Source organism: Globicephala melas, chromosome 4, assembly GCF_963455315.2.
Source record: "Globicephala melas chromosome 4, mGloMel1.2, whole genome shotgun sequence".
In the NCBI taxonomy this organism is placed as follows: Eukaryota; Metazoa; Chordata; class Mammalia; order Artiodactyla; family Delphinidae; genus Globicephala; species Globicephala melas.
In genome coordinates, this window is record NC_083317.1 from 67,312,531 (window position 1) to 67,340,522 (window position 27,992).

Consider the following 27,992-nt stretch of genomic DNA (forward strand, 5'->3'; position numbering starts at 1 on the left):
GGGCTGCTAGCTGTGACAGGTTCTTTTTCATGATTCCACCAGTCAGCCCTAATGTCTCTGGGCAGAGGAGGAGTTGGGGACAAAGAGGCTTCCCCAGGTGGGCCACCTGCTTTACCTGGGTGTCTCTTACTGGTTGCTCCCATCCACATCAGTATCTCTCCATAGAAGAGAGGAGTCTCTGGCCCAGCAGGGTAGGAGAATGCTTCCCCTGGTCACTTATTTTTGGCAGGACTCCCGGTTGTTCCCCCTTGCCTGAAGTTGTCAGAGGGACTCCCACTACATCTAGGGGGAAGAACAAGCTACTGGACTACTTTCTGTTGCCAAGTGGGAAGCCAGAAAAACATCAGGTCTGGGTGGCTGCCTTCTGTTGGTTGGGGGACACAAGATGCCCTGCCTCTGTGTTGGCATCTGGTCTTAGGTTCCCAAACCAGATCATCTTCTTCTTAGCACCCTTCAGAGTCATCTTTTGCTCGTCTCTTGTGTCATTTCTAGGATATATAAAGTTGTGCTTAGGGAGGAGGAGCAGGGAAAAAGAGGTCTATGCCATCTTGTCCAGACCAGAAGTCCCTCAGCTACTGAATTATCCATTAAAGTTTTATTTTTTCTGTTTTACCAATTTAGACGCAGTTACATTATGGATAGTAAAAATCCCAAAGACACCTTTGCACAGTGCAGGTATTTAACCAATATTCTCTAACATGTAATTAATGAGACTGGGAGAAACAACGGATGTTAATACAAAAGGATCTAAAATGAGCTTAAGGCCATACACATAAAGATACTGTTGAGGAACGCACGCGCGTGCACGCGCGCACACACACACACACACACACATGCACGCGCTTCCTTTCAGGCCATCTACTTACAGTCTGCTTAAGGAGAGTCTCTACATGAAGCACAAATGGATTGATGAAGCCACCAGAAGGGGCTGAGGAAAATGAGAGAGAGAGGTAGGGCCTATTACAGAGAGGCACAGACCCTTCCTCCTGGGGCACTGAGTAGTAAAACCTGCCTGGATGCCTTTGCTTGGGGAATAACTCTGCAAGGCTGAGTAGTGCCAGGAGAAAGGTCGCTCCAAAATTATCAGGTTGGCCTGGCTCTTCTCTGAGCTTTAGTCGGGAAGAAGGCTTAACTTCATCAAGTGCATCAAAATAGATATTTGGGGCAGAATCCTCAGGCCAGTAGCTTTCACTTACTTCTTCTTTACTTATGTACTTTGTTGTTCCCAAGAAGCATTTAAAGTGGTTTCAATGGATGCATGTTATATAGGAAAATATAAATTAGATATAGGCAAAAAAAAAAAAAAAAGAAGAAAACAAATGACAGGAATAAGACTGGTGCAAAAGTGCTTCTCTGTGACTTTCTACACATGCAATAAATAGCCTGTGAGAGGGCACATTGCTGGAGTATTTCCTGTGCCATCTCTGAGTGAACCCTCAAAGGCATTCAGGACCAGGCTTGGGGGCAGTAAAGTGGACTCGTAACATGGAGGGATCCTCTAGATATGCTATAGGGGGAGACAAGTTTCCATGGAAATTTCCCTATAGTACTCCATAGATTTTCTGCTCCTAAGAGGAGCAGGAAATGTTTGATTTCCTCTTAAAGATTCCTGAGTTCTCACTTTGAGAATGGCCACAGTTCTGAGCAGTGTAACCTAGTTGAAGACTCAGGCTACTAAGTTCCTGAGGGATCACATCCCAGTTAGAATTCATTACAAGTCTGACTATCTAAATATGCAGAGTGTGTACCAAGGCTAAAACTACAGTCATTAATTCCTCAAACTTTGTTTATAAAATTCTTCTATTTGATTCTCAGAATCTAAGCCAAAACTGTTAGATACAAACTTGCGGTGTCCATCTCAAGTCAGCTGGAATGGCCCCTCCCAAGTCAGCTGGAAATCTAGGTGATGCTGATGACATGCAGGAGCTGAGAAGTAGCCACAGAAGCAGTGTTGTGCCTGGTGACTAAATGACCACACTCCTTCCACTATGGGAGCTCTCTCTCTCCTGGGGAATAGAAGAATATACAAAAATCCAGTCAGCTGGGCTCTATTGTCTATGTATACAATACACGAGTAGGCTTGATTCTGGTGCAAATCCTCAGTGAGTGGTGGCTGCTGGGACAGCAGCTCTGAATCTAAAAATTATTTCTTGACTTGTCATGAAGCCAGTTTCTCCCCTTGGCTTATGTTTCTCATCTTTCTACCTCACTGGAGCCTCCCTCAAACACCTTTAATTTCTGAAAATTTCTTAGAGTCTCATTCACTCTGCTTTTTGCTGGTTTTTAACATCTTTAAGTCTCTCTTAGATCGAAAAACAAGGTACCCTGTTCCATTCATCAGTCCCTCTCTCTATCATTTATTCATGAAGATATGGCCCAGTTTTCCTTTTCCCATTTATATTCTCCTGAACGATTTGTTCTTAGCCCTTATCTAAAAAGTTAAGCTTCACACCTTGGTATTTCTCTGATGTTATTTGTTCAGATCACTAATTATCTTTTCCTGACCAAACGCGGTGGCTTTTCTTCAGAAGTTATTCCACTTGATCTTTTGGCTTTCTCATCTTGCGCTATGAGGGCTTCAAGAACTATGGTTTTAATTTCTCGTATTTCTCTAACTTTGTATTGGAGGAGATTATTTTTATTTCAGTTTTGAATATCTACAACGTCATCTATGAATGTAACCTTTCTTGTTTGAAATGGCAAGATAAGGTATCTGCCTCAAAACATACTGTTCAAAATGTATATGTATGTACTATATTCATGTTGCTATAAAAATTGTGTGTTTCCATTTTATCAAGAAAGTGAGTTTTGAGAGCATGGTTTCTAATCAAAATGCTGTGGGATGGGAGACTGTAGCCAAGATGGCAGAGTAGAAAGGCCCTGAGCTCACCTCCTCTCATGAGCACACCAAAATCACAACTATCTTCAGAACCACCATCAATAAAAAACAAAACAAAACAAAAAACTGAAACCTACAGGAAAAGATCTCCTACAACTAAAGATATATAGAAAGAACCAAAATGAGACAGGTAGGAGGGGCAGACTTGCAATATAATCAATTCCCATACCCCCTGGGTGGGTGAACCACAAACTGGAGAATAATTATATTGCAGAGGTTCTCCCACAGGAGTGAGAGTTCTGAGCCCCACATCAGGCTCCCCAACCTGGGGATCCAGCACCAGGAAGATGAGCCCCCAGAGCATTTGGCTTTGAAGGCCAGCTGGGCTTAATTGCAGGAGCCCCATAGGACTGGGGGAAATAGAGACTTCACTCTTAAAGGGAGTACACAAAAGCTCCCATTCACCAGGACGCAAGGCAAAAGCAATACTTTGATAGGAGCCTGGGCCAGACCTACCTGCTGGTCTTGGAGAGTCTCCTGGAGAGGTAGGGGTGGCTACAGCTCACCCTGGGGAAACAGACACTAGTTGCAGACATATTAAACATTCAGCCACATGAACACTCCTGGCAGCTGCCATATTGGCTCATTAGAGTCAAGACCTGGGCCACCCAATAGCCTGTAGGTGCACTAGTGCTGGGACATCTCAGGCCAAACAACTAACTTGGCGGGGACACAGCCCCACCCATCCACAGACAGGCTGCCTAAAGACTACAGAGCCCACAAAAGCCTCTAGACACAGCCCAGCCCACCAAAGGGCCAAGACCCAGCTCCACCCACCAGTGGGCAGGTACCAGCCCCTCCCACCAGGAAGCCTGCACAAGCCTCTAGATCAGCCTCACCCACCAGGGGGCAGACACCAGAAGCAAGAAATCCACAATCCTGCAATGCAGGCCAGATCCTACCCTGGGACCACCTGGACCCTGACCCTGCCCACTATCATGTGAATGCAAACTTCAGGACACCCCAGACCCCATACCCAATTGTGTCAGGAACTGCCCCCCTTCCACCAATGGTCTGAAACAAGCTCTGAGATCCCTGGACCCTGCAGCAAGACCTGGGAACTAGCTCTGCCTGCCAGTAGTCTGGCACTAACCCCAGGATCTGGCTTCACCTGCTAGTGGGTGGGCAACAGCCCGAGTCTTCAGGATCCTGACTTTGCCCACCAGGGAGCCAGCACTAGCCCTGGGGAGCCCACTTGGATCCCAAAACCAGGCACCTCATGACCAGACCACACTAAACAGCAGCCAGCAGCATGTGTACAAGACAGGGGCTGACACCAACCAAACTAGGGGCCAACCAAGCCTACCAGACTGCCCACATAGCCTGCCTCAACAGAAGGACCCAAGCAGCCCTCTTAGGGGGAACACCTAGAGAATACAGCTTGGGTAACAAGAGGGGAATGCACTGCTGGGACCCATAGGATGCCTCCTACAGAGGGCCACTGCTCCAAGGTTAGAAACATAACTAATATACCATATACACAAAAATACAAATAGCAACTTGGACAAAATAAGGTGGCAGAGGAATATGTTCCAGACAAAGGAACAAGATAAAACCCCAGAAGATGAACTAAGTGAAGTGGAGACAGGCAATCTATCTGAGAAAGAGTTTAGAGTAATACTCATAATGATTATCAAGGAACTCAAGAAGAAAATGGATGCACAGAGTGAGAAGTTAGAGATTTTTAACAAAGAATTAGAAAATATAAAGAACAACCAAACAGAATTGAAGAATACAATAACTGAAATAAAAATATTTATTTATAGATTGCTGTATAAAAACCTCATGATAACCACAAACCAAAAATCTATAATAGATATACGCACAAAAAAGAGAAAGAAGTCCAAACATAACACTAAAGGTAGTCATCAAATCACAAGAGAAGAGAACAAAAGAAGAAAAGGAAAAAGACCCAGAAAAACAAATCCAAACCAATTAACAAAATGTCAATAAGAACACATATCAGTAATTACCTTAAATGTAAATGTACTAAATGCTCCAACCAAAACACATAGACTGGCTGAATGAATACAAAAACAAGACCCATATATATGCTGCCTACAGGAGATTCAGTTCAGATCTACAGACTGAAAGCGAGGGGATGGAAAAATGTATGCCATGCAAATGGAAGTCAAAAGAAACCTAGAGTAGCAATACTTATATCAGACAAAATAGAGTTTAAAATATAAAGACACTGGCACAGAAACAGAAATATAGATCAATGGAACAGGATAGAAAGCCCAGAGATAAACCCACACACATATGGTCACCTTATCTTTGATAAAGGAGGCAAGAATATACAGTGGAGAAAAGACAGCCTCTTCAATAAGTGGTGCTGGGAAAACTGGACAGCTACATGTAAAAGAATGAAATTAGAACACTCCCTAACACCATACACAAAAATAAACTCAAAATGGATTAAAGACCTAAATGTAAGGCCAGACACCATCAAACTCTTAGAGGAAAACATAGAACACTCTATGTCATAAATCACAGCAAGATCCTTTTTGACCCACCTCCTAGAGAAATGGAAATAAAAACGAAAATTAAAAAATGGGACCTAATGAAACTTAAAAGCTTTTGCACAGCAAAGGAAACCATAAACAATGAAAAGACAACCCTCAGAATGGGAGAAAATATTTGCAAATGAAGCAACTGACAGAGGATTAATCTCCAAAATTTACAAGCAGCTCATGTAGCTCAATGTCAAAAAAACAAACAACCCAGTCCAAAAATGGGCAGAAGACCTAGACATTTCTCCAAAGAAGATATACAGATTGCCAACAAACACATGAAAGAATGCTCAACATCATTAATCATCAGAAAAATGCAAATCAAAACTACAATGAGGTATCACCTCACACCAGTCAGAATGGCCATCATGAAAAAATCTACAAACAATAAATGCTGGAAAGGGTGTGGAGAAAAGGGAGCCCTCTTGCACTGTTGATGGGAATGTAAACTGATACAGCCACTATGGAGAACAGTATGGAGGGTCCTTAAAAAACTAAAAATAGAACTACCATATGACCCAGCAATCCCACTACTGGGCATATACCCTGAGAAAACCATAATTCAAAGAGAGTCATGTACTAAAATGTTCATTGCAGCTCTATTTACAATAGCCAGGACATGGAAGCAACCTAAGTGTCCATCAGCAGACAAATGGATAAAGAAGATGTGGCACATATGTACAATGGAATATTACTCAGCCATAAAAAGGAACGAAACTGAGTTATTTGTAGTGAGGTGGATGGTCCTAGAGACTGTCATTCAGAGTGAAGTAAGTCAGAAAGAGAAAAATAAATACCGTATGCTAACACATAAATATGGAATCTAAAAAAAAAATTAAATGGTCATGAAGAACCTAGGGGCAAGACGGGAATAAAGATGCAGACCTACTAGAGAATGGACTTGAGGATATGGGGAGGGGGAAGGGTAAGCTGGGATGAAGTGAGAGAGTGGCATGGACATATAGACACTACCAAACGTAAAATAGATAGCTAGTGGGAAGCAGCCACATAGCACAGGGAGATCAGCTCGGTGCTTTGTGACCACCTAAAGGGGTGGGATAGGGAGGGAGGGAGGGAGGGAGATGCAAGAGGGAAGAGATATGGGGACATATGTATATGTATAACTGATTCACTTTGTTATAAAGCAGAAAGTAACACACCATTGTAAAGCAATTATACTCCAATAAAGATGTTAAATATATATATATATATATATAAAGACACTGACAAGTGTCCTTGTCCTTATAAGAGACAAGGACACTACGTAATGATCAAAGGATCAATCCAAGAAGAAGATAAAGAAATTGTAAATATATATGCACCCAACATAGGATCACTTCAATATATAAGGCAAATGTTAACAGACATAAAAGGAGAAACTGACAGTAACATAATAATAGTGGGGGACTTTAACACCCCACTTACATCAATGGACAGATAATCCAGACAGAAATTAGTAAGGAAACGCAGGTCTTAAATATCACATTAGACCAAATGGACTCAACTGATATTTATAGAGCATTCCATCCAAAAGCAGCAGGTTACACATTCAAGTGCACATGGAACATTCTCCAGGATAGATCACATGCTAGGCCACAAAACAAGCCTTGGTAAATTTAAGAAAATTGAAATCTTATCAAGCATCTTTTCTGACCACAACCCTATGAGACTAGAAATCAACTACAAGAAAAAATACTGCAAAAAAACAAAAACACGTGGAGGCTAAACAATATGCTACTAATGGATCACTGAAGAAATCAAAGAGGAAATTTTAAAAATACCTAGAGACAAATGAAAATGAAAGCACAATGATCCAAAACCTATGGGACTCAGCAAAAGCAGTTCTAAGAGCAATACAGGCTTACCTCAGAAACAAGAAAAATCTCAAATAAACAACCTAACCTTATACTTAAAGCAACTAGAGAAAGAACAACACACAAAACCCAAAGTTAGTAGAAGGAAAGAAATCACAAGGTTCAGAGCAAAAATAAATGAAATAGAGACCAAAAAAACCCACAAAAACAATAGAAAAGACCAATGAAGCTAAACGCTTGTTCTTGGAAAAGATAAACAAAATTGATAAGCCTTTACTCAGACTTATCCAGGATCATAAGAGAATGCTACAAGCAACTCTATGCCAATAAAATGGACAGCCTAGGAGAAATGGACAAATTCTTAGGAAGTACAATCTCCCTAGACTGAACCAGAAAGAAACAGAAAATACGAAGAAATTACCAGTAAGGAAACTGAATCGGTAATTTAAAACCTCCCCCAAAACAAAAGTCCAGGACAAGATAGCTTCACAGATGAATGCTACCAAACATTTAGAGAAGTGTTAACACCTATCCTTCTGAAACTATTCTAAAAAACTGCAGAGGAAGAAACACTTCTGAACCCATTCTCTGAGGCCACCATCACCCTGATACCAAAACCAGACAAAGATATCACACAAAAAAGACAATTATAGACCAATATCACTGATGAACACAGATGAAAAAATCCTCAACAAAATACTAGCAAATAGGGCTTCCCTGGTGGCACACTGGTTAAGAATCCACCTGCCAATGCAGGAGACACGGGTTCAAGCCCTGGTCTGGGAAGATCCACACACTGTGGAGCAACTAAGCCCATGTGTCACTACTACTGAGCCTGTGCTCTAGAGCCTGTGAACCACAACTACTGAAGCCCATGTGCCTAGAGCCTGTGCTCTGCAACAAGAGAAGCCACTGCAATGAGAAGCCCACACACCACAACGAAGAGTAGCCCCCACTCACCACAACTAGAGAAAGCCCATGCACAGTAACAAAGACCCAACGCAGCCAAAAATAAATAAATAAAAATACTAGCAAATCAAATCCAACAATACATTAAAAGGGTAATTTACCATGATCAAGTGGGATTTATCCCAGGTATGCAAAGATTTTTCAATATCTGCAAATCAATCAGTGTGATACATCACATTAACAAATTGAAGAATAAAAACCATATGATACAATCATCTCAATTGAAGCAGAAAAGGCTTTTGATACAATTCAACATCCATTTATGATAAAACCTCTCCAGAAAGTGGGCATAAAGGGAACATATCTCAACATAATTAAGGCCATTTATGACAAACCCACAGCTAACATCATACTCAATGGTGAAAAGCTGAAAGCATTCCCTCTAAGATCAGGTACAAGACAAGGATGCCCACTCTTGCCACTTTTATTCAACATAGTTGTGGCAGTCACAGCCACTGCAATCAGAGAAGAAAAAGAAATAAAAGGAATCCAGATGGGAAAGGAAGTAGTAAAACTGTCACTGTTTGCAGATGACATGATACTATACATAGAAAATTCTAAAGACACTACCAGAAAACTACTAGAGCTCATCAATGAATTCGGTAAAGTTGCAGGATACAAAATTAACGTATAGAAATCTGTTGCATTTCTATACACTAACAACAAAATATCAGAAGAGAAATTAAGGAAACAATACCATTAAAAAAAATACCTAGGAATAAACCTACCTTAAGGGGGCAAAAGACCTGTACTCTGAAAACTATAAGGCGCTGATGAAAGAAATTGAGGATGACACAAACAGATGGAAAGATATACCATATTCCTGGATTGGAAGAATCAGTATTGTTAAAATGACCATACTACCCAAGGCAATCTACAGATTCAATGCAACCCCTATCAAATTACCAATGACATTTTTCACAGAACTAGAACAAAAGATTTTTAATCTGTATGGAAACACAAAAGACCTTGAATAGCTAAACAAATCTTGAGAAAGAAGAACGGAGCTGGAGCAATCACACTCCCTGACTTCAGACTATACTATAAAGCTACACTAATCAAAACAATATGGTACTGGCACAAAATCAGACACATACTTCCATGGAACAGGACTGAAAGCCCAGAAATAAACCCATGCACTTATGGTCAATTAATCTACAACAAAGGAGGCAAGAATATACAGTGGAGAACAGAAAGTTTCTTCAACAAGTGGTGATAGGAAAACTGGACAGCTACCTGTAAAAGAATGAAATTAGAAAATTCTCTAACACCATATACAAAAGCAAACTAAATATAAGACTGGATACTATAAAACTCCTAGAGGAAAACATAAGTGGAACACTCTTTGACATAAATTGCAGCAATTTTTTTTTGGATCTGCCTCCTAGAGTAATGGAAACAAAAGCAAAAATAAACAAATGGGACCTAAATAACTTAAAAGCTTTTGCACAGCAAAGGAAACCATAAATCAAATGAAAAGACAACCTACAGAATGGGAGAGAAATATTTGCAGGCGATGGGACCAACAAGGGATTAATTTCCAAAATATACAAACAGCTTATACATCTCAATAAAAAAAAAGCCCAATAACCCAATCAAAAAATTGACAGAAGACCTAATTAGACATTTCTCCAAAGATGACACACAGATGGCCAACAGGCACATGAAAGGATGCTCAACATCACTAATTATTAGAGAAATGCAAATCAAAACTACAATGAGGTATCATCTCACATCAGTCAGAATGGCCATCATCAAAAGGTCTACAAATGATAAATACTAGAGAGGGTGTGGAGAAAAAAGAACCCTCCTACACTGTTGGTGGGAATGTAAATTGGTACAGTCACTATGGAAACAGTACGAAGTTCCTTAAGAAACTAAAAATAGAGTTACCATATAATCCAGCAATCCCACTCCTGGGCATATATGGAAAAGAAGCAAACTCTAATTTGAAAAGAAACATGCACCCCAATGTTCATAGTGGCACTATTTACAATAGCCAAGACATGGAAGCAACCTGAATGTCCAGCGACAGATGAATGGATAAAGAAGATGTGGTATATATGCATAGACATAGAAAACAAACTTTATGGCTACTAAAGGGGAAAAGGTGGGAGAGGAATAAGTTAGGAGTTTGGGATTAAAATATGCTACTATATATTTATAAAACAGATAACCAACAAGGACCTACTATATAGCGCAGGGAACTAACTATACTCAATATCTTGTAATAACCTATAATGGAAAAGAATCTAAAAAAGAATATATATACAAATATATATATACACACATATATACACAAATAATATATATAAAACTGAATCACTTTGCTGAAACTAATACACATTGTAAATCAACTATATTTCAATAATTTTTTTCTTTTTTTTGGCCACATCACGCAGCATGTGGGATCTTAGTTCCCCAACCAGGGATCAAACCCATGCCCCCTGCAGTGGAAGCATGAAGTCTTAACCACTGGACCATCAGGGAAGTCCAATAAATTTTTTTTTAAAAAGATGTGGTATATATATACAAAGGACTATTACTCAGCCATAAAAAAGAATGAAATTATGTCATTTGTAGCAACAAATGGATGGACCTAGAGATTATCATACAAAGTGAAGTAAAGTGAAGTAAGTCAGACACAGAAACACAAATATCATATAATATCACTTATATGTAGGATTAAAAAATGATACAAATGGGCTTATTTACAAAACAGAAATAGACTCACAGTCATAGAAAACAAACTTATGGTTATGAAAGGGAAAGGGGCGGGGGATAAAGTAGGAACTTGGGATTAACACATACACACTACTATATATAAGTAGATAAACAACAAGGACCTCCTGTATAGCACAGGGAACTATATTCAATATCTTGTAATAATCTATAACAGAAAAGAGTCTGAAAAATAATATATATATAAAACTGAATCACTTTGCTGTACACCTGAAACATTGTAGACCAACTATACTTCAATAAAAAAAATTTTTCTTGGAACAAAAATGCTGTGGGATGAATGCTCTCTGACAAAGGAAAGCAACAAAATGGAGCCAAAGGAAGTTGTACAGGGTTTTCTAAAGAAAAGACATTATCAAAGAATAGACATTTTACTGAAAGTAGAAGAAAGTACCATAATCTAAAATGTTTTTAATTAAATCAAAGAGTCAAGAAAAAAGAAAAAAATCTTGGATTCTCTACAGCAAGTTTGAGTTTAGCTTGGAGAGGAAAGAATGCAGTAACTTTCTCTTGCATTAGAACAGGTGTGTACAGGCCAAGATTGGAACAAATCAGCAATGCCTTGGGAAGCCCTTCCTGACAGAGCAAGACTGGAAAGAAAGATGATCGATTTGAAGGATACCAGAAACAGAGGGGCCACTCAGTCTGAAACCCCTGGAGTTTAAAGCTTGATATTACTGCTTCTTATATTTCTGAGACTGTTGACTTTTGGTGGAGTGAAAAGACCACCAGACACGCAATGAGATCTTGGCTGGAGTCCTGGTTCTGGAGTCAAATGGAAGATACCTCAACATAACTTCCCTTTTCTCATGGGCACTGTGCAGACAATACTCCTTACCTAGTTCAGTTCCCATGAGATCATTTACATGCAAGGCCTTGCCTGTTGGTATCTACTTGTTAAACATTACTCTAGAGAGACACTCCATTTGAGCCAAAAGATTTTTTGATTAATTCATATTACTCTGAATATTTAATAAAGTGTTTTTAATAAGTATTTTGTAAAAAGTTATGGTAAAGCTGTAACTGTTGAAAGCTTGATTTAAGAAAATAGTCATACATCTTATCAGCTCAATTTAAGAAACTCAAGTTATATATAATCAAAGATCACCATCTAGTGGCCCAATTGTACCATAACTTCTAAAGTTAGCTGCAAGCTCCAAAGACTTCAGAGGCTAGAAGGTGTGTGGAAAGCATCCGGCCCTGCCAAGGAGAGGAGCGGAGAGAGATTTGGGGCCCACTAAAAGCATTCAAATTTCAAGTTACAAACAAAATAAACAAAACACGGTGCCCTTCAAACGAATCAACCTTCCAAATCAAGCTTTGGTCTTGGGCCTCTGGTCACTCAGAGTTTGAGTGGATAGTTGAATGTGATAAAGTAAAGTGATAACTATTTTGGAGATAAGCTCAGAGAAATCCAAAACAATGAAGGCCTTTACAATTATCTTGAGCGACTTTGCCTCTCACAAGCAACTTTACAATCGAAAATTTGGTTTGCTTGTGATAGAATTATTTGTGTGTACATCTTGATGATAAGAAATAAAGTCACAAGAAAACATCATTGCCCCACACAATTCTCTTCTAATTAGGCAGCATGAGTTATTGAAAAGGGCATAGTCTTGAGTCAGAGGGCTTTGTTCAAATTCTGGCTTCACTCCCTATTGGCTGTGTGACCTTGAGCATGTTACTTAACCTCACTGAGCCTCACAGGGCTATCGCAAGGATTAAATGAAATAAGGCTTGGAAAGGGCTTATTCTGTTATCCAAAACATAACTGGTGCTCCTTTCACCATTCTCTCACTTAAAAGAAACCATATAATTTAGAAGAAAATAAAGAAAAAGTTTAACTTAAAAAAAAAATAGGGTTTGGATTTGAAGCCAAAAGCTGACTTTTAAATTACATTTTTCTGTTAAAATGAAGATAAGAGACTGTCTAGTAATCGTATGACCAAAGTAACAGTGGTTGTCCTGGCTCTGATTGATTCTGTATTTTCTTTCAGGGTGTAATTTTCTTACTGGTAACATGGAAGAAAGAGTTGTATCCACCGTAAAATGAACATAATAGTACAAACCTCACAGGGTGTTGAAAGGATTAAATGAGATGTTGCATAAATGTCCATAGCTCAGTACCACTTAGTAAGGATACTACTAAGTTTCATTATTACTGGTCTTTGCCTCTCTCGTGGGACATCTGTGAGAATATAATTGCCATTGATTATTTCAGAAATGCCTGTGGGCTTTTGCTACCTTCCTCACAAATCACTCTTTCGCCAAGGTTCTTCCCTAGAAAGGCCAGCACTGGGGCTCTCATAAGGTGCCTGTTTCTTTGTACACACTATGCAGATGATTGGTTTTAAAACAAGTCACAGCAGAATTTGCATTTCCAAACGAGAGTTGTATCCTTCAAAGTGCATGAGAGATTAAAATTCTTGTTCCTCTAATATCCCTCTACTCTGGGAACTTCCCTCACAACTGACTACGTATCCCTTTATCTCAACAGAAGCAAAACGGAAAAAGGATTTTAGTCGAATAGAGAAATAGATTTTTGTGGCTAGCCTGTAGGTTGGTTCTGAGGCAGTTCATGAATATTTCTGAGCAACAGCCAGCATAACTTTGCAAAGTGACAACACAGAAGGAATACTATCATAGGGGTATATTAATTATAAGATGATATTTTAAAGTCGCATCTTAAAGGAGAAAAAAGGTCTATATTCAGAGGCTTAAAGAGCCTGCATCCCCCTTTGTGCCCCTTTCCATTGGCACCTTGCCTGTTCACAGAGTCCTAAAGTTTCGACCCATATTTGGGATAACAGGGTTTTGGGGGGTTTTGTTTTGTTTTGTTTTTGTTTCCCTAAATCACTTTAACGATACTTTCCGGAGGGGTTGGGGGTGGGTCTCAGGCCCTTGCACACTGACTTGCAGCACCCAGAAGTGGCACAAACGTCCTGTCAGGCCCACGGTTCTAATTTGGGGTATGGAAATTGTTGCTAAGTAAAGCAAGGCAGCTATGACAGGAAGTAAAGCCTTGGCTGGTGGAAGCCTGTGCTGGAGTTCTAGCTCCACTACTCACAAAGCGCTTAATTATTTTGAGCTTCGTTTCCTCACCCGTGAAATGGAGGGACCCGGCCCGACTGGCCTCACGGGACTGTGATGAGGGCTGGAGCCAGACTGAGAGTGAGAAGGCCCTCTTAAGCATCACGCCCAGAGTCCCTCCCCTGCTCTTGGCACTCACTGGTCCCGTCCAGCTCTGCAAGAGGGGTCTCACCACGCCCAGAGGGCCAGCGGGGCAAAACAGAGATGAGGGACCCTCCGCGGCGGCAGGTGAGGTGGCCCGTGTCAGCCTGGCTGAAGGGTCCCTTCTGCCCGCGCCCGACCCTCAGCAGGAAGCCCCAGGCTCACCGAGCGCCTCTCCACACTCCCTTTTTTCCTGCCATCCTTGCCTGGGGTGACATCCAGCGAGCGGTAACTGGGTGGCTTCTCCTCAGGCCAGTTTGGGGAGCGCGAGCGGCGGCGGCGGCGGCGGCGGGGCCCCAATTCCGGGGCTGCCTCTCCTTCTCCTCCTCCTCCTCCTCGGAGCTCCAGGAACTGAGGCCGGAGGGCAGGGGAGGGGAGTAGCTGCGGTGCCGGCGCCTCTGGTGTCCCTGAGCGCTGCCCCGGGGGCTGGGCCCGCGGGCTCTCTCTGGGAAGCGGCTGCGGAGACGGGGGCGGTTGGGCGGCCAGCGGGCCTCGCTGGACGAGGGGCCGTCGCTGAGGCTGTCCCTGTCTGACCAGGGCATGGGTGACCCGCGCTGCCTGGAGCTGCGGTGCCTTCCGCTCCGCAGTCGGCCCAGCTCCCTTTGCTCCAGCGCCCAGCGCTGAGGCTCCCGGTCCCGGTGCTCCTGCTGGAAATCAGAGTAGCGGTGCTGCCTTCTCCCCTCCCTCAGATCCCAGGGTCCGGGGGGAGGCGGGGGGAGCCACTGCTGGTGGGAGGAGTTGCTGGTCCTCCGCAGAGACGGCAGGTCTCTGACCAGCGGGGGAAGGTGGATGATTCTGCGTTCCACGACCTCAGAGCCCAGGGAGGACAGCATGCTGCGGGGATGGCCAGATCTGCCTTGGAGGTCAGCCGGCAGAGGCTGGGCTGGGTTGAGGTTCCGCAGCTCTTTCTCCAAATACTCTAGGACACCGTTGGTGATGGGAGGGTGAGCGGTGGTCATCTCTGGGAGGCTGGATCGCAGGGACAAATCTGATTGAAAATAAGGAAAAGAACATGCAGAACTGCTGATCCAAAACACACTCCTCAGAATCAGGGCACCGAAGTGCCACCTTATTAGCATGCATCTACCCCCTCCCATCCTCAGTCGTAAAGATGTCCACCATATTGGTCATGAAGGCCCCAATGCAGCCCACGCTCCTACCCTTGCCCTTTACCCTCTCCCACCCCAAATCTCTGGCAAGGTTTACCTTGCTGCAGCAGTGGATTCATTGGATAAGATGAAAACTGGGAGCTCCTGTCCGCCCCCCAGTACAGGGGTTTTTCGATCATCTGAGGGCCTAGGGCCTGAGCCTGCTTCATGTTGCGTTGGTGGGCCATGGCTGCAGGGGGAAAAGGAGAAATGCAGACCCTCAGCCAGGGCAAGGCCCACACCTCCCACTTCACTTCTCTCCACCTAGCAGCCTTGCCAAGAGGCCACTTTCTCTCTTCGAAGTTTATTGTGACCTCTCTCGCATGGGTGTAAGGGAAGTAGTGAATCAACTATTCCTTTGGCAAGGAGCTGGGAATAAATTCCCTAGCCAACACTGCAACTCCTGCACACTAGGAAATATAATCTTAAAACCTGACTTCCTAGTCTTGAAAACATTTCATTGTTCTGCCCATTTCCAAGGTCACCTAAAATGTATAGGTACATGCATAGGTATTAGCAGGCAATGAAATTTCAGGCCATAGGCCAAATATAGAAGGTACAGATGCAAAGGGCTCAGAGGAGGCTGTTAGTCAGGGGCTGCTTGGGAGGACTGCCTGCTCAGAGTGGAAAAAGAGGACGCAGGTGCTGAGGTCAATGGGCAGAATTACTGGTAAAGGGAGAGGGACTGAAGAACGTTTCTAGCTGGTAATGCCAGCCCTGGGTGGGAGAAAACCAGGGGGAAGAAGGCAGAGAATGCAAAAAAGTTGAAGTGGATCCTTTCTACTCTTCTCCTCACTTTATTAAGTATTGGGGTTTTCCCTAAGTAGGGGGAATCTCTAATGGGTGGGGTAGAGGCAGAGAAGGGAGAAGGGAAATACCATTTCCTTTCAGGGCAAAGAAAATAATAGAAAAAAGCAGCACAAGGGATCCATAGAAATGTTTCTCCAGTCCCTTAGGTGCAGCTGGTCTGAAGCACACAACCCACAGCAAGTACAAATTAAAAACAAACACATCTAGTTGTTTTTGTTCATGAATTTCTATTTTGAGGTAATTGTGACCAAGTGCACATGTCTCCCAAGCTCCCTGTCTATCCATGCATGTAGGAAATGTACTTGTGTGCTTAAGTGCAGGAAGTGCCTGCCAGCCTAGCACTCTCACCTCCTCCTGGGTTTCCCAAGCCCAGTGGCCACCCCTAAAGCAGCAGGGCTCTGCCAGAGGCTTCCTCTTACCACAGTAGGAAGAGGTAGAAGACAGACATTCTGGACCCAGCTGCATAGGTTGGGAGATTTGCTGAGGCCAGCAGCTAAAGGGCCATCAGGAAGGCTACCCAATGGCTCTAGTATGAAACCAACTTCCAGCACAATAGGAAGTGGTTTCGGCCAAGCCCCCCAAAATGTTTGGAGCCCCAGCCCTGATGGTGAGTCACAGCCCAGCATGGAGGAAGTCAGATGCAAACTTAGAGCAGCTCACCCAGCTGCCACATCTTCATGCCAAAGGACAGCACTCCAGACCCTCTAAAGATAGGTTCACTTGCTCAGCACTTTCCTCTCCCTCTTGCTAATAGGTGCCTCCCCCAGCTCCCTATACACGATATCTTCAGCACACACAATGCCCTCCTTAATATGCGCCAGTCACTTTACATGAGCTAACTAATCCTCAGAGGAATCTCTTAATATGAGAATCAGATGAGGAAGTTAGGCTTACAGAGGTTATCTTCCCAGCCCAATGTCCCACAGCTGGTGACTGGCAGAGGCAGCATGTGACCCGGTGTCTGTCTGCCACTCAAGCCTGTACTCTTTCTGCCAAACCACAGAGTCCCCAGACTCCTTTATTTATGTGATAAAGCAAAAAAAAAAAAAAAAAACCTAAAAACAAAAAAAAACCCTTCTCTAGTGGTAGTGCCTCACTTTATTTCTCTCCACTCAGCACCACACCATTCAAAACCCACTTCAGACTAACCTCTGCTTCCAAGGCCTGGGGACATCTGATTCCATTGGGAACAACCCTACCCACCCCCTGCCCCTCTGACTGAATCTTGGTTTCCTCCAGATGATACCATTCCCCCTTTGGGCCACTTCCTTCTTCAACTCCTCCAATTCAATAGGAGGGAAAAGGAGAGTTGGGCTTAACTCCTTGCTCCCCAAATGACTTTTTAATTAATGGGACCCCCTGCAGAGATGACTCCCTAGAGACCCTTCCAGATCCTCCACGCGCTTTCCTGTCAGATTTTTACATATTCCCAAGATTAACACACCTGCTCCCTTCTTAGCTGCCACAAACTTTTTCCCAGGGTCCCTCCCTTCCCTGATGCACTGGAACTGATGAGATGGGAGTGGAAAAATACAGCCTCTGAGCTTCTCCCTTGCCCTCCTCTCCCTGGAAACAGCTCCATGGGGAAGTCTAGGCTATCAGGTGTTTCTATTGCTCACCTAATGGGGAATCAGGTAATAAAATAAGAAACATGGAGAAACGAACAAAGCTTCAAGACTCCTAATAAGTTATCTCTGAACCTCAGTGGTGTAAAGTCTGCCTTGGTCACCTTTAACGCGCTAGTTATATATACAGACTCCTGGACCCTGCTCGCAGACTGACCTTCAGTCTAATACAAGGTAAGAAAATCCATGTTTTCAACAAGCTCTCTGATTTTAATGCAGGGAGTCGAACTGGAGTTGACTATTGTGGATTCTCAACAACATTCTGAGAATTATGGTCCTCAGGGATAGGTTAAACACAGGCTTTGAGGGTCAAGTGGACTTCAACTTGAATCCCAGCATGTATTAGCTGTGTAAGTTTGAGTGAGTTTCCAGAGTGTCTGAGCCCAATCTCCTCATATCTGAGCTGGGGATAATAATACCTACTTCACAAAGTTGTTGAAGTTAAATGAGGTAATGCACATGAAATGCCTAATAGCTCATGGCTCTCACTGTTACTGTTAAAATAAGTCGCTTCTTTCACCTTAGATCTCATAGAAGATATCTCATAGAAAGATCTCATCTTTCACCTTAGATCTCAAAAAGTACACATTTGGAGACTAGACCACCAAAAGCATATTCATCCTCATTTCTGAGGAAAACCCAGGGCATGTTCTTTAAGAAGACCCTTTTGTGGCAGAAATAACACTCAACACCTCCCCTCCTGCAGAGACCTGCAGCCAGCATCCTCTGTGTGCATCACCCATGGTGCCCCTGAGGACCTCCAACTTCTTACTATTCCTTACCACCCCCTCCCTGCCCTTACAGTGTGTTCTTCGCCCTCTCTGACCCATGGTCACACATTCCTTTTTTTTATACATATACTGGCAGTATACACAGTATACCAAATTGACTGGCAGTCCTTCCACTGACATCCTCGGGAGCATCCTAGAATCTCATGCCCCTTGAATTTTTGCCATTTCAGCTTTAGGAAACCACCAGTCAATGCTTCCTGGGCCCACACTGGCTGCACAGTCAGGCAACTGACCTCATATAGCCCTTCTCGCAATGTGCGTAGATCTCCTTGACTGATCTAGCAACCCTGCTTCCCTCCTCCAGAGCAGCAGTTTAAACTTCTCATGTCTTCCCCTCCCTATGAACTTTCAGCTAATGACATGTCTTTGCTGAGGAAGAGGAACCAGCCCTGGACATGGAATCAAGAGACCTAGGTCTAGTCCAGGGCTCATCACTAACAAGCTGTGTGTAACTGTGGAAAAGTCTCTCTAGGCCTCACTTCCCTCAGCTGAGGGGATGGGGAGGTGGGTGGCATAGATCAGAGATTCTCCGTGTGGCCTATAGCCCACTGCAGGGTGCGCCTAGGGGTTCTGTGGGGAGGAGGGTCAACAACCAATCTAGGGATGGAAGTTGTCGCTCCAGTTCCCACAGAAAAAAAATAAGATTCAGTGTCAATAACTTTTCTTCTTTAAGTTCTACTGTAGGTTGTTTACTAGTACTAAGTGAATTACCAAGGATGACTAAACTTTGGTGTCATTTTCATTTTTCTCCTCTCTGGTCCTCTGTTAACTCTCACTGGAAAGTAGGAGCAGGTTGGGGAGGTGGGCTGTGGTCTCGGAAGCTCAAGAATCACTGGCATCGTTCTCGAAGCTGCCTTTTGCATCTAGAATTTTGATGTGCTGAAATCGAGACAGGCTGGTGTGAGCTCGCTCCCTCAGCTCCTTCCCTGACACTTTAATCATCTTCCAGGTGTTAACAACTTCCTCTCTCTCTTCAGAGGGCAGGCTTCCTTTTCCTTTTCTGTCTAAAGGTAATCCTTTCACTGTAAGCCTGATGTCTCTCCCACTGGCTCCATCCCTTCTGAGTCATCGCCTCACTTCACAATGCTTCCCTTCACTCTCTTTCTATTGGCCTTGGTTCTCTGCCTACACATATGCTTAGGGTTACCTTATTCTAAAAAAAAATCAACGATCACATACACCCTCTTCCCCACCCAAGAGCTTTCCTTGACAACTCCTGCCCCCTCTATGTAATCTCCTCTTATCACCAAATTCCTCAGGACAGACTCCCCAAGTGACTCACTTTGAAAGTGATCTCATCTGCTCAAGTTCAGGGATCTTTTATTTGTGGCCCACATTTCTTTATTTTACCAGTTCTTCTAAATGACCTCTAACCACTTAGGAGAAACCACTTTCTCCCAGAACCTGTTTATCAGCTTACTGACAGTGGATACATTTATGGCTTGTGCTGACTGAGTCCCTAGCCCTGACTGTTTTGAGTACCCCACAGACCTAGGGATTCCAAGAAAGTATCTTGGGAGAGTTTCTCCCATCTCAGTCTGCCTGTTTCTGCTCCAGTGGCAGTGACTTCTACGTGGCATCTCTCCCAGAGGCCTCTGAACGGTAGGGAGCTCCGTGGCCCAATATTGAGTTCTCTGCTATTTTTCCTCTCTTGAAGGAGTTCATTGGTATCTCAGCCAATCCCATAGTGATCTACACAGACAGGTCGTGGCAGCCTCTCTCGTGGGAAATTCAGGCACTCATAAGTCAGATAATCATGAATACGACGCTGCACTACTTCTGCTACTTACCAGCTGTGTGACTCCTCTGACCTTCAGTCTCCTCATGGTTAAATAATGATGATACCTGCCTTCTAGGGTTGTGAGGATTCAAAAGGGAAATATATGCAAAGGGCCCACACACACCAGACATCCAATAAAAGTTAGTTCTCTTTTCCTGTAAGACAGCAACCTCAGAACATAGGCCTGAAACTAGACTCAGACCACTGAACTTCTTGACCTTGTAGATTAGGTTTTGTTTCTGTCTTAACAACCAATTTCTTTTTTTTTTTCTTTTAAAAGTTTTCTTTTCAAATGGACCAAAATGATAAGAGTGGTTATATCTGGGTGCTTAGATTAGTCTTTTCGTTTTCCTACATTTCAAATTTTCGACAATGTAATACTTCACTTATATCATCAGGAAAAGGAAATGTTACTTTAAAAACAAAAAAACCTCCTTCCATTTAAAGCTGTTGATTCCATCTCTTTAGTAAGGAAAGATCTTTGTAGAATAATTCTTTTTCTTTTGCCTTCACCAAATTTTTTATGGCATGTCACAATTCTGTTTTAAAAGGTCAAACTTAAGCCCAAAGAAAGATCACATTAGACCAAGATCTTCTTCTGCCCCCTCTTTCCTTTGTCTAAAAATGAGGCTCTCGAAGTGTGGCACCCAGACTGGCAGAATTGCATCACCTGTGAACTTTTGAGAAATATAAATTCTCAGAGCCACCTAAGACCGATTAAATCAGAAACTCTGCAGATGGAGGCCTCCAGGAGATTCTTAAGTTTGAGAATCCCTGCTCCAACACCTCTCTCTACTCATCTGTTCTTTTCAAGTCATCTTTGAGAAGTGGCCTTCTCTCTCACAGCTCTATGCAAATCACTCCCTCCAGCCACCTCGTGTCCAAGCAAGGTCAGTGCCGGGAGCAAATGCTGGAGCACAGGCACATCAGGGCCACTGATATGTAGGCAGAGACACCTGAACGAAGCCTTAGGCAGGCTAGGAGGTGAACAGGCAGAAGTCCTCCCACTTTGCTCCATAGCTTCCCTGAGCATAATTTCCTGGGCTGAGGCCAAAGACCTCTGAGCCTCTGACAGGAGAAGGGCATGGAGGAGAACCTGGAAGAACCCAAGGTTTTGACCTGGGCATATGAAATGGATCTGTCTGGGGCACAAGGCTCCTGCACCACCCCACCGCACTGCTCGTCCGTCCCCTCTCACCTTCCTCGGGGCAGCAGCAGCGGTCGGGACAGCAGGGGCAGCGGACGTAGCAGCAGCAGTACTGAGGACAGCACTGGCACCAGCACACTCCAATCAGCAGGAGCAGAAGGAGGGCCCCCAGGATGATCAAGATCACTGTCAGCCAGTCTGCAGGAGAGAAGCCGAGCAGGGATTGAACTAAACATGCAGGTGCATGCTTCAGGTTGTAACATTGTAGAGGTCTGATCAACACAGCTCTTGAACTATAGGTTAAAGGTGAGCAACATACAGGCAAAAAAAAAAAAAAAAAAGTTTATCTTTGGTAAGGGAACTTCAGAGGCTGGCTACCAACAACAATAACCTAGGCTTGCGTGTTTCTGTTTTTCTTTTTTTTCTGTATGTAAAAGTGTCACAGCGGGGTGGCCGAATAGAAAGCTCCAGGAGCACTTACGCAGGACAATGAGCTTCACTTCCTTATCTGGGTCTCCTGACGTGTCCCCTGGAGCCTCAATGGTGCAATAATACACTCCATGGTCCCACCACATCACTTCATTAATCACAAGATCTGCTCCTGCAACAGGGGAGGGGAAGGTGCCAGTGGTTAAAGGAGAGGGATCTGATCTATGGTCGCTTCAAGTCCCCAGCATTGTACTTCCACATCCCAAGAGGGCCTCTCATAGTTCAGAGAAAGGCCTCAATTCCTTCGTTTGAGACTCTCTTCTTTCTCCAAACAATATAAAGGTGGCAGAACTTACCATTCATTGAGCCCTACTAGGTACCTTGAAAGGATTTGGGATACATCACCTCATTTACTTCCCAAAACAACTCTAAGTGGGTGAGGTAGAGATTACCGGCTATCTCCCAATGTCTATTCTCCCCTTCTCTCATGATCATAGAAGTTTTGGTCATGTACATGGCCATCCAGAATAAAATCACTATTTCCCATCCTCATTTACAGATGGACATGGACATGTGACTCAGTTCTGGTGGACACAATATAAGCAGAAGTGTCACATGATGGCTCCCAGGAACTTTTTTAAAAACAGTTTAGGAACTTCTTTGCCCCTTTCTTCTTCAACTCTGTTATCTGGAAAGCAAATGTGATGGCTGCCATCTTGGACCATGAGGAAGGAGATGACATTCTTGGTGAGCTGGAAGGAACTTGGGTACCTGAGGACATAATGGAACGGACCCACCACACTAGTTCTTGTCTGTCTACCTCCAAATTTATACATGAGTGGAAATAAACTTCTTTATTGTTTAAGTCACTAATATTTGGGGCTTTTGCTTACTTGCAATCAAACTTAATCCTGATACAGTGGGTAGGATTATTAGCTGCATTTCAGATGAGGAAACTAGGACTAGAGGAAGCTAGAACAGAGAGAGGTACCAGAGGTAGGTTCAAACTCATGTCTCTGCCCCAAAGCTGGTTCCCTTAACCACCAAGCTCTACCGTCCTCTCCTAACTGAGTGGAAAACTCCACAGCCTGGATTCCTCACAAGCTGGAAACACATACTTCTGAATCTTGAAAGGATAGGTGAGATGAACTTGAATAATAAGTAAAGATGAAATGCCAATATTTTAAGAGTAAAGCTTACTCAAGAAAAGAATTTCAGTTTTCATGAGCACCAAGCATCTACCCCATTAAGATAGGTGAATGTTATGTTCACATTTAGTAAATGTCACAAATGTTCACTAAAGACCTTTTGTGGGTCCAGCACTATATCAGACTCTATGGAAGGTCAAACAAGACCTATCTCTGTCCTCAAAGCGCTTAAAGTCCAGTCAAAGGCATCAGGGCAGCTCCCACGTCCCTGCTACTTCAGCCACAGTAAGTACCAGAGGACACCTTCAAATTCTTAAAGACCTCAGTTAAAGACTTGCTCCTGCTCAGCTGGCAGTCCTAGCTGCAATTCTTTATTATCTCTTTGTCAAGAAATATTTACTGAGGAAATGAAACAAACATGCAAGGTCACGCACCATTGGAGCTAACTTCGACTTCTGTTTCCTTCTCTTTCTACGTCAATCCCTACGGTTTTTTCCTACCCCATGATTTTCCAAACCCACTGCCTTTCCCAGAAACAAGCTTGCCCCAGACTTGGAAGAATGGTGAAAGTGCTTAGGAAGAAATTCCCCCTCCAAGGTTAATGTGTGTTATAAATCTGCCCCAATTTTATTAGAGGCATAAGGATTATTTCAGGGATGTCAGAGTAATGAGGACATTCAGATATGTTAATATTTTAAATTATCCAAGAACTGATTTGACAGGGTCTTCTCAAATGATGCAAACACAGGCATAAAAGTATCAGAAAACAAGGGCTCCAAGAAGTCACAACAAGCCTGAGGTTAAAAATTAAGACCAAGGGGAAATACCGTTTTCCCATGGGAGTAAGAAGGAGGCAGAGTTTGACCCAAACGTGGTTGGGAGGGGAAGTAGTAGACAGTGCTGCGCAAAATTAGAAAAAAAGACGGCAAATCAGGGACTATCCCCTATGGGCACTTTCATCCTTCAAAAACTGTAAAGGAGACTTTAAACTTTGAGGTCAGATCGGAGCTAATTCTGTGGGCTCTGGAGAAAGCAGAGTCACCCTGAACCTCTGAGGATGCACCTAGAAACTGGAAAAGGATAGATGTTCCCTAAGGCTGAGCATTCAAGGGTTGACTTGGGAAGGTCTGAGGTTGAATGTAAATGGATCAGACTTATGTATTATAGCCAAAGTATTATACACAAAGGTGGAAGCAATTTTTAAACTGGCTTGATCTACCTCAACAGTCATAGAATATTCACTGATTTCCTCACATTGTTGCTAAGAGTACCCTGAGTGGCCTTCTAGGTGTATTCTCCCACTTTTTTTTTTTTCACTTTCAACCAGCCAATATTTATGTAACACTGCACATAAAGCTCATTGAAATACGCTCTGAATTCTGTGCCAATAATCCATTGCAGCAGTCCTGGATTATAAGACAGGAATGTGGGGCACTGACCCATCCATTCAAAAGTGTTGAGTGATCATAATTGAAGTTTACTGCACACTTAATGTTTGCTAAGTGCTTTATACGTATTATCTCACTTAATCTTGACAACTCTCTATGAGATACGTACTACGGCAAGTCCCATCTTACAGAAATTGAGGCTAAAAAAAATGGAAGGGACTTGCCCAAGTTCACACACCCTGTACGTGCAGAACGGGGACCAACACCTGAGTCTGACTCCATAGCCGGGGCTGACCACTACTCTCTGTACTCCCACAAAGAATGCATATGCTTTAGACATAGCTCTCAGATACCACATTTGATACTCACTTTGGTGTGGGGAGACAGAGGCCATTATGCCCATCTTTCAGATGTGGCAACAGAGGCCAGAGAAAAGAATGGATCTGCTGCTGGTCACTAAGCAAGGGAGTGGAAGCATGGGGGCACCCACCCTGTCTTTTGATTCTAAGCACAATGCTCTTTCCTCTACCAATGGAGGGCAAGGGTCTAAGGTGGCCATCTACTTGGAAACCCCTATTTCCTTAGATTTGGGCAACAGAAGTAGCCAGAGGGGAACTGAGGGGCCTGGGGTTCGAGCAGGCCCTGAGAACAATCTGTGGAAGGAATCAAGGGAGCCTGAGCCACACGTTAGACCTGCATCTTGGAAAAGCAAAGGAAATCACCCACTCCCTGACCTTTAGCCAAAGCTGTAGGATGTCTTCTTGCCTGAGACCAGCTTCCAGGGTAATGACTTCAGATGGTATATAGCACATTCTGTGTATTTGGCACTTTCCTCAAAAAATGAAAGTGACGAAGTAGACCATCAGGCAGCAGAAAAAAAGGGGAAATCCCCACAATGACTCAGACCTCTGGGCCTGGTCTACACACCTCTCCACCCCCAGTTCCCTGCTGCCTCCACACTCACGGTTCTGGATGGTGATCTTGCGCTGCCGGTAATCCACCCCCAGCACGGGCTCGTTCTGCCCCCGCCTCTGGGCCACGATGCGCACCTCCCGCTGGCTGTCATTGCAGTCATTGGATGGGTCCTGGCCCAGGGATAAAGCCGCCTGGTATGCTGGGGAAAGAGTACATACCTACGTCACACAGCAGTGGGGAATTCCCATGAAGAAAGGTGCCCTTAGTGGTTTCTGGAGCAATGAATGTTCTCAATTTTTCCCGAGCCTATGCATCCCCACAAAGATTCTGGAGTGGGGATCTGAGATTCTGCATTTCTAATGAGTTCCCAGGTGACACCAATGACCCACACTTTGAGCAGCAAGACTCCAGACCCCTCTAATAGGCCATCATTTCCAAATCCTGACTGCATCCCCATCTCCCCCCCCCAGTTTCCCTTGCCTCATTTTCAAAGTCACTCCAGAATCTGCTCCCATATGGTTCATCCACCTGCCCTCACAATAAAAGTTTTGAGAGCTGTTAAATCTGCTGATGATAAATGCCTACTAGCCGGTCCCTCCTACCTTCCCACTTAATGCAGGCATTTTAAGAGTAACCCCCAGGAAACAATGCCTCAATTTAGAGAGGGGTGTTTTGGGGACAATGTCAGGCTCTGTGGGTGGCTCAGACAGTTAGGTTTTGGAGTTCATATTGTAAGATATTAGGGCTAAAAAAGGTAAAGCTGATGTCTCCCCTTGCTTTTCCTCATCTCAGGAAGCTCAGTTCCTTCCTGTGAACAGGGTATCTACTTCTATTCTCCGAATTTCTAATGGTTAACTGTCCCAGGCTGGTGGTGGGGATCAGGGTTCCTTTGTTTCTTGAGAGAGGCAGAGGTGGGCAGCTAGGGAAGAGCTTTGGTTCCAGACAGCAGGACTGACGTGAGTAGGGCAGCTGTTACTGAGAGGCAGGACTTGGCTAAGCATGGGGAGAGCTGCACAGCACTCAGGGATGTCCAACAATGAACAGGCTGCCTGTGGCCAGGGAGCTCTCCAGCACTGAGAGTGTTTAGTCCACAGAGGACTGACTGTCCACCAGGAAGGCTGGCTCTAGAAGGGAGTGTGGCAGTGGGCGGGAGGCTCACAAGGGACCACTCCTCATGCGTCATTGGGGGGCGGGTAGGAGTCTTCTTGTCTGCGTTCGGAGGAGGTGGGGGTGATGAGAGGCAGACCTACATCCTCATCTTAGCGCATGGGTGGGCAACCAGGAATGAACTAGGAGTCACAACTTGCTCTGCCTTTTATTTAAAGTCTAAGCTGCCTTCATTTATTTTAGAACAAGGTGAGACATAAATTTTAAAATAAATAAATATTATGTGACCCTGAATAAGTTATTTCATCTACCTGGCCTCCGTTTGTTTATCTATAAAACAAGGGGACAGTATTAAGTGATCTTTCTGGCTTCTTCTCACTATAAGGATTTGTGATCCTAAATAATTCCTACACCCTAATGGCGGTACTTCACAGAAGGACTCCGGGAGAGCAGGGGGAAGGGATGAGGGCACTCACATGCAGAGTAGTAATCAAAGATGGGGTCCTTGCAGAAGGACTTGAAGCGCCACGTCACCACCACATCCTGGAGCTGGGCAGAGGTGGTGTAGTCACATTTGAGAACGACGGAGGCAAACAGGGTGACATAGCGCTCCGTGTGCTGGACTGTCACCAGCAAGGACACACACCCTGCAGCCAAGAGCAGGAGACAATGCTGAAGGCAGACCTTAGGTAGGTCTCTAAGGGGTGACCTACTTCTATTCATGGGGCAATAAAAGCATTGCACACAAGCAAACACACCGCCTGACTGGTTGGGAGCAGCTCACAAGCTGTCTGTGTTCTTACTTAGCCTGGGCAGGGTTGGGACGGAAACTGCACAGACACCCTGGAGGAGATGGAGGAGAAAAAGAGCAAAAACCATGACTCCCAAGGTGCTCCCAGTCCATAGGGAGTGATAACACATCCAACAATGATAAAGAAACGATATTAAAAGAAGGCCATGGGGCTTCCCTGATGGCGCAGTGGTTGAGAGTCTGCCTGCCGATGCAGGGGACACGGGTTCGAGCCCTGGTCTGGGAGGATCCCACATGCCGCGGAGCAACTGGGCCCGTGAGCCACAACTACTGAGCCTGCGCGTCTGGAGCCTGTGCTCCACAACAAGAGAAGCCGTGACAGTGAGAGGCCCGCGCACTGCGATGAAGAGTGGCCCCCGCTTGCCACAACTAGAGAAAGCCCTCGCACAGAAATGAAGACCCAACACAGCAAAAATAAATTAATTAATTAATAAACTCCTACCCCCAACATCTTCTTTAAAAAAAAAAAAAAAAAAAGAAGGTCATGTATGTACTGGAGTGACTTTGCTAATATATATAATTTTTCATGTCACTTCTCTTCTTAAAATGTTTTCCCATTTCCCTAAGGATAAAGTTCAACCTCTGTACCCTGGCCTAGGAGGCCAGTCACGTCTGCCTTCAGCCTTTCTCTGTGGCCTCATCTCCCTTCATGCCCACCCCAACTTGGGGCTTCAGCCACTCTGGACTTGCCTCAGTCTTTCCCGTGCTAGGACTGCTGTCTTCCC

General features: G+C 44.0%; 1 protein-coding gene across 1 annotated transcript; it reads right to left on the reverse strand.

Annotated features, from left to right (window-relative positions):
• Window positions 1-505: 505 nt before the first annotated feature.
• ILDR1 (immunoglobulin like domain containing receptor 1) lies at window positions 506-27,724 on the reverse strand. Its single transcript, XM_030858069.3, is given in 8 exon segments — window positions 506-2,006; window positions 14,334-14,456; window positions 14,459-15,156; window positions 15,375-15,506; window positions 21,521-21,667; window positions 21,951-22,070; window positions 25,399-25,548; window positions 26,933-27,724. Coding segments are annotated over 8 exon segments (1,659 nt in total). The 5' UTR covers window positions 27,180-27,724; the 3' UTR covers window positions 506-1,964.
• Window positions 27,725-27,992: the final 268 nt, after the last annotated feature.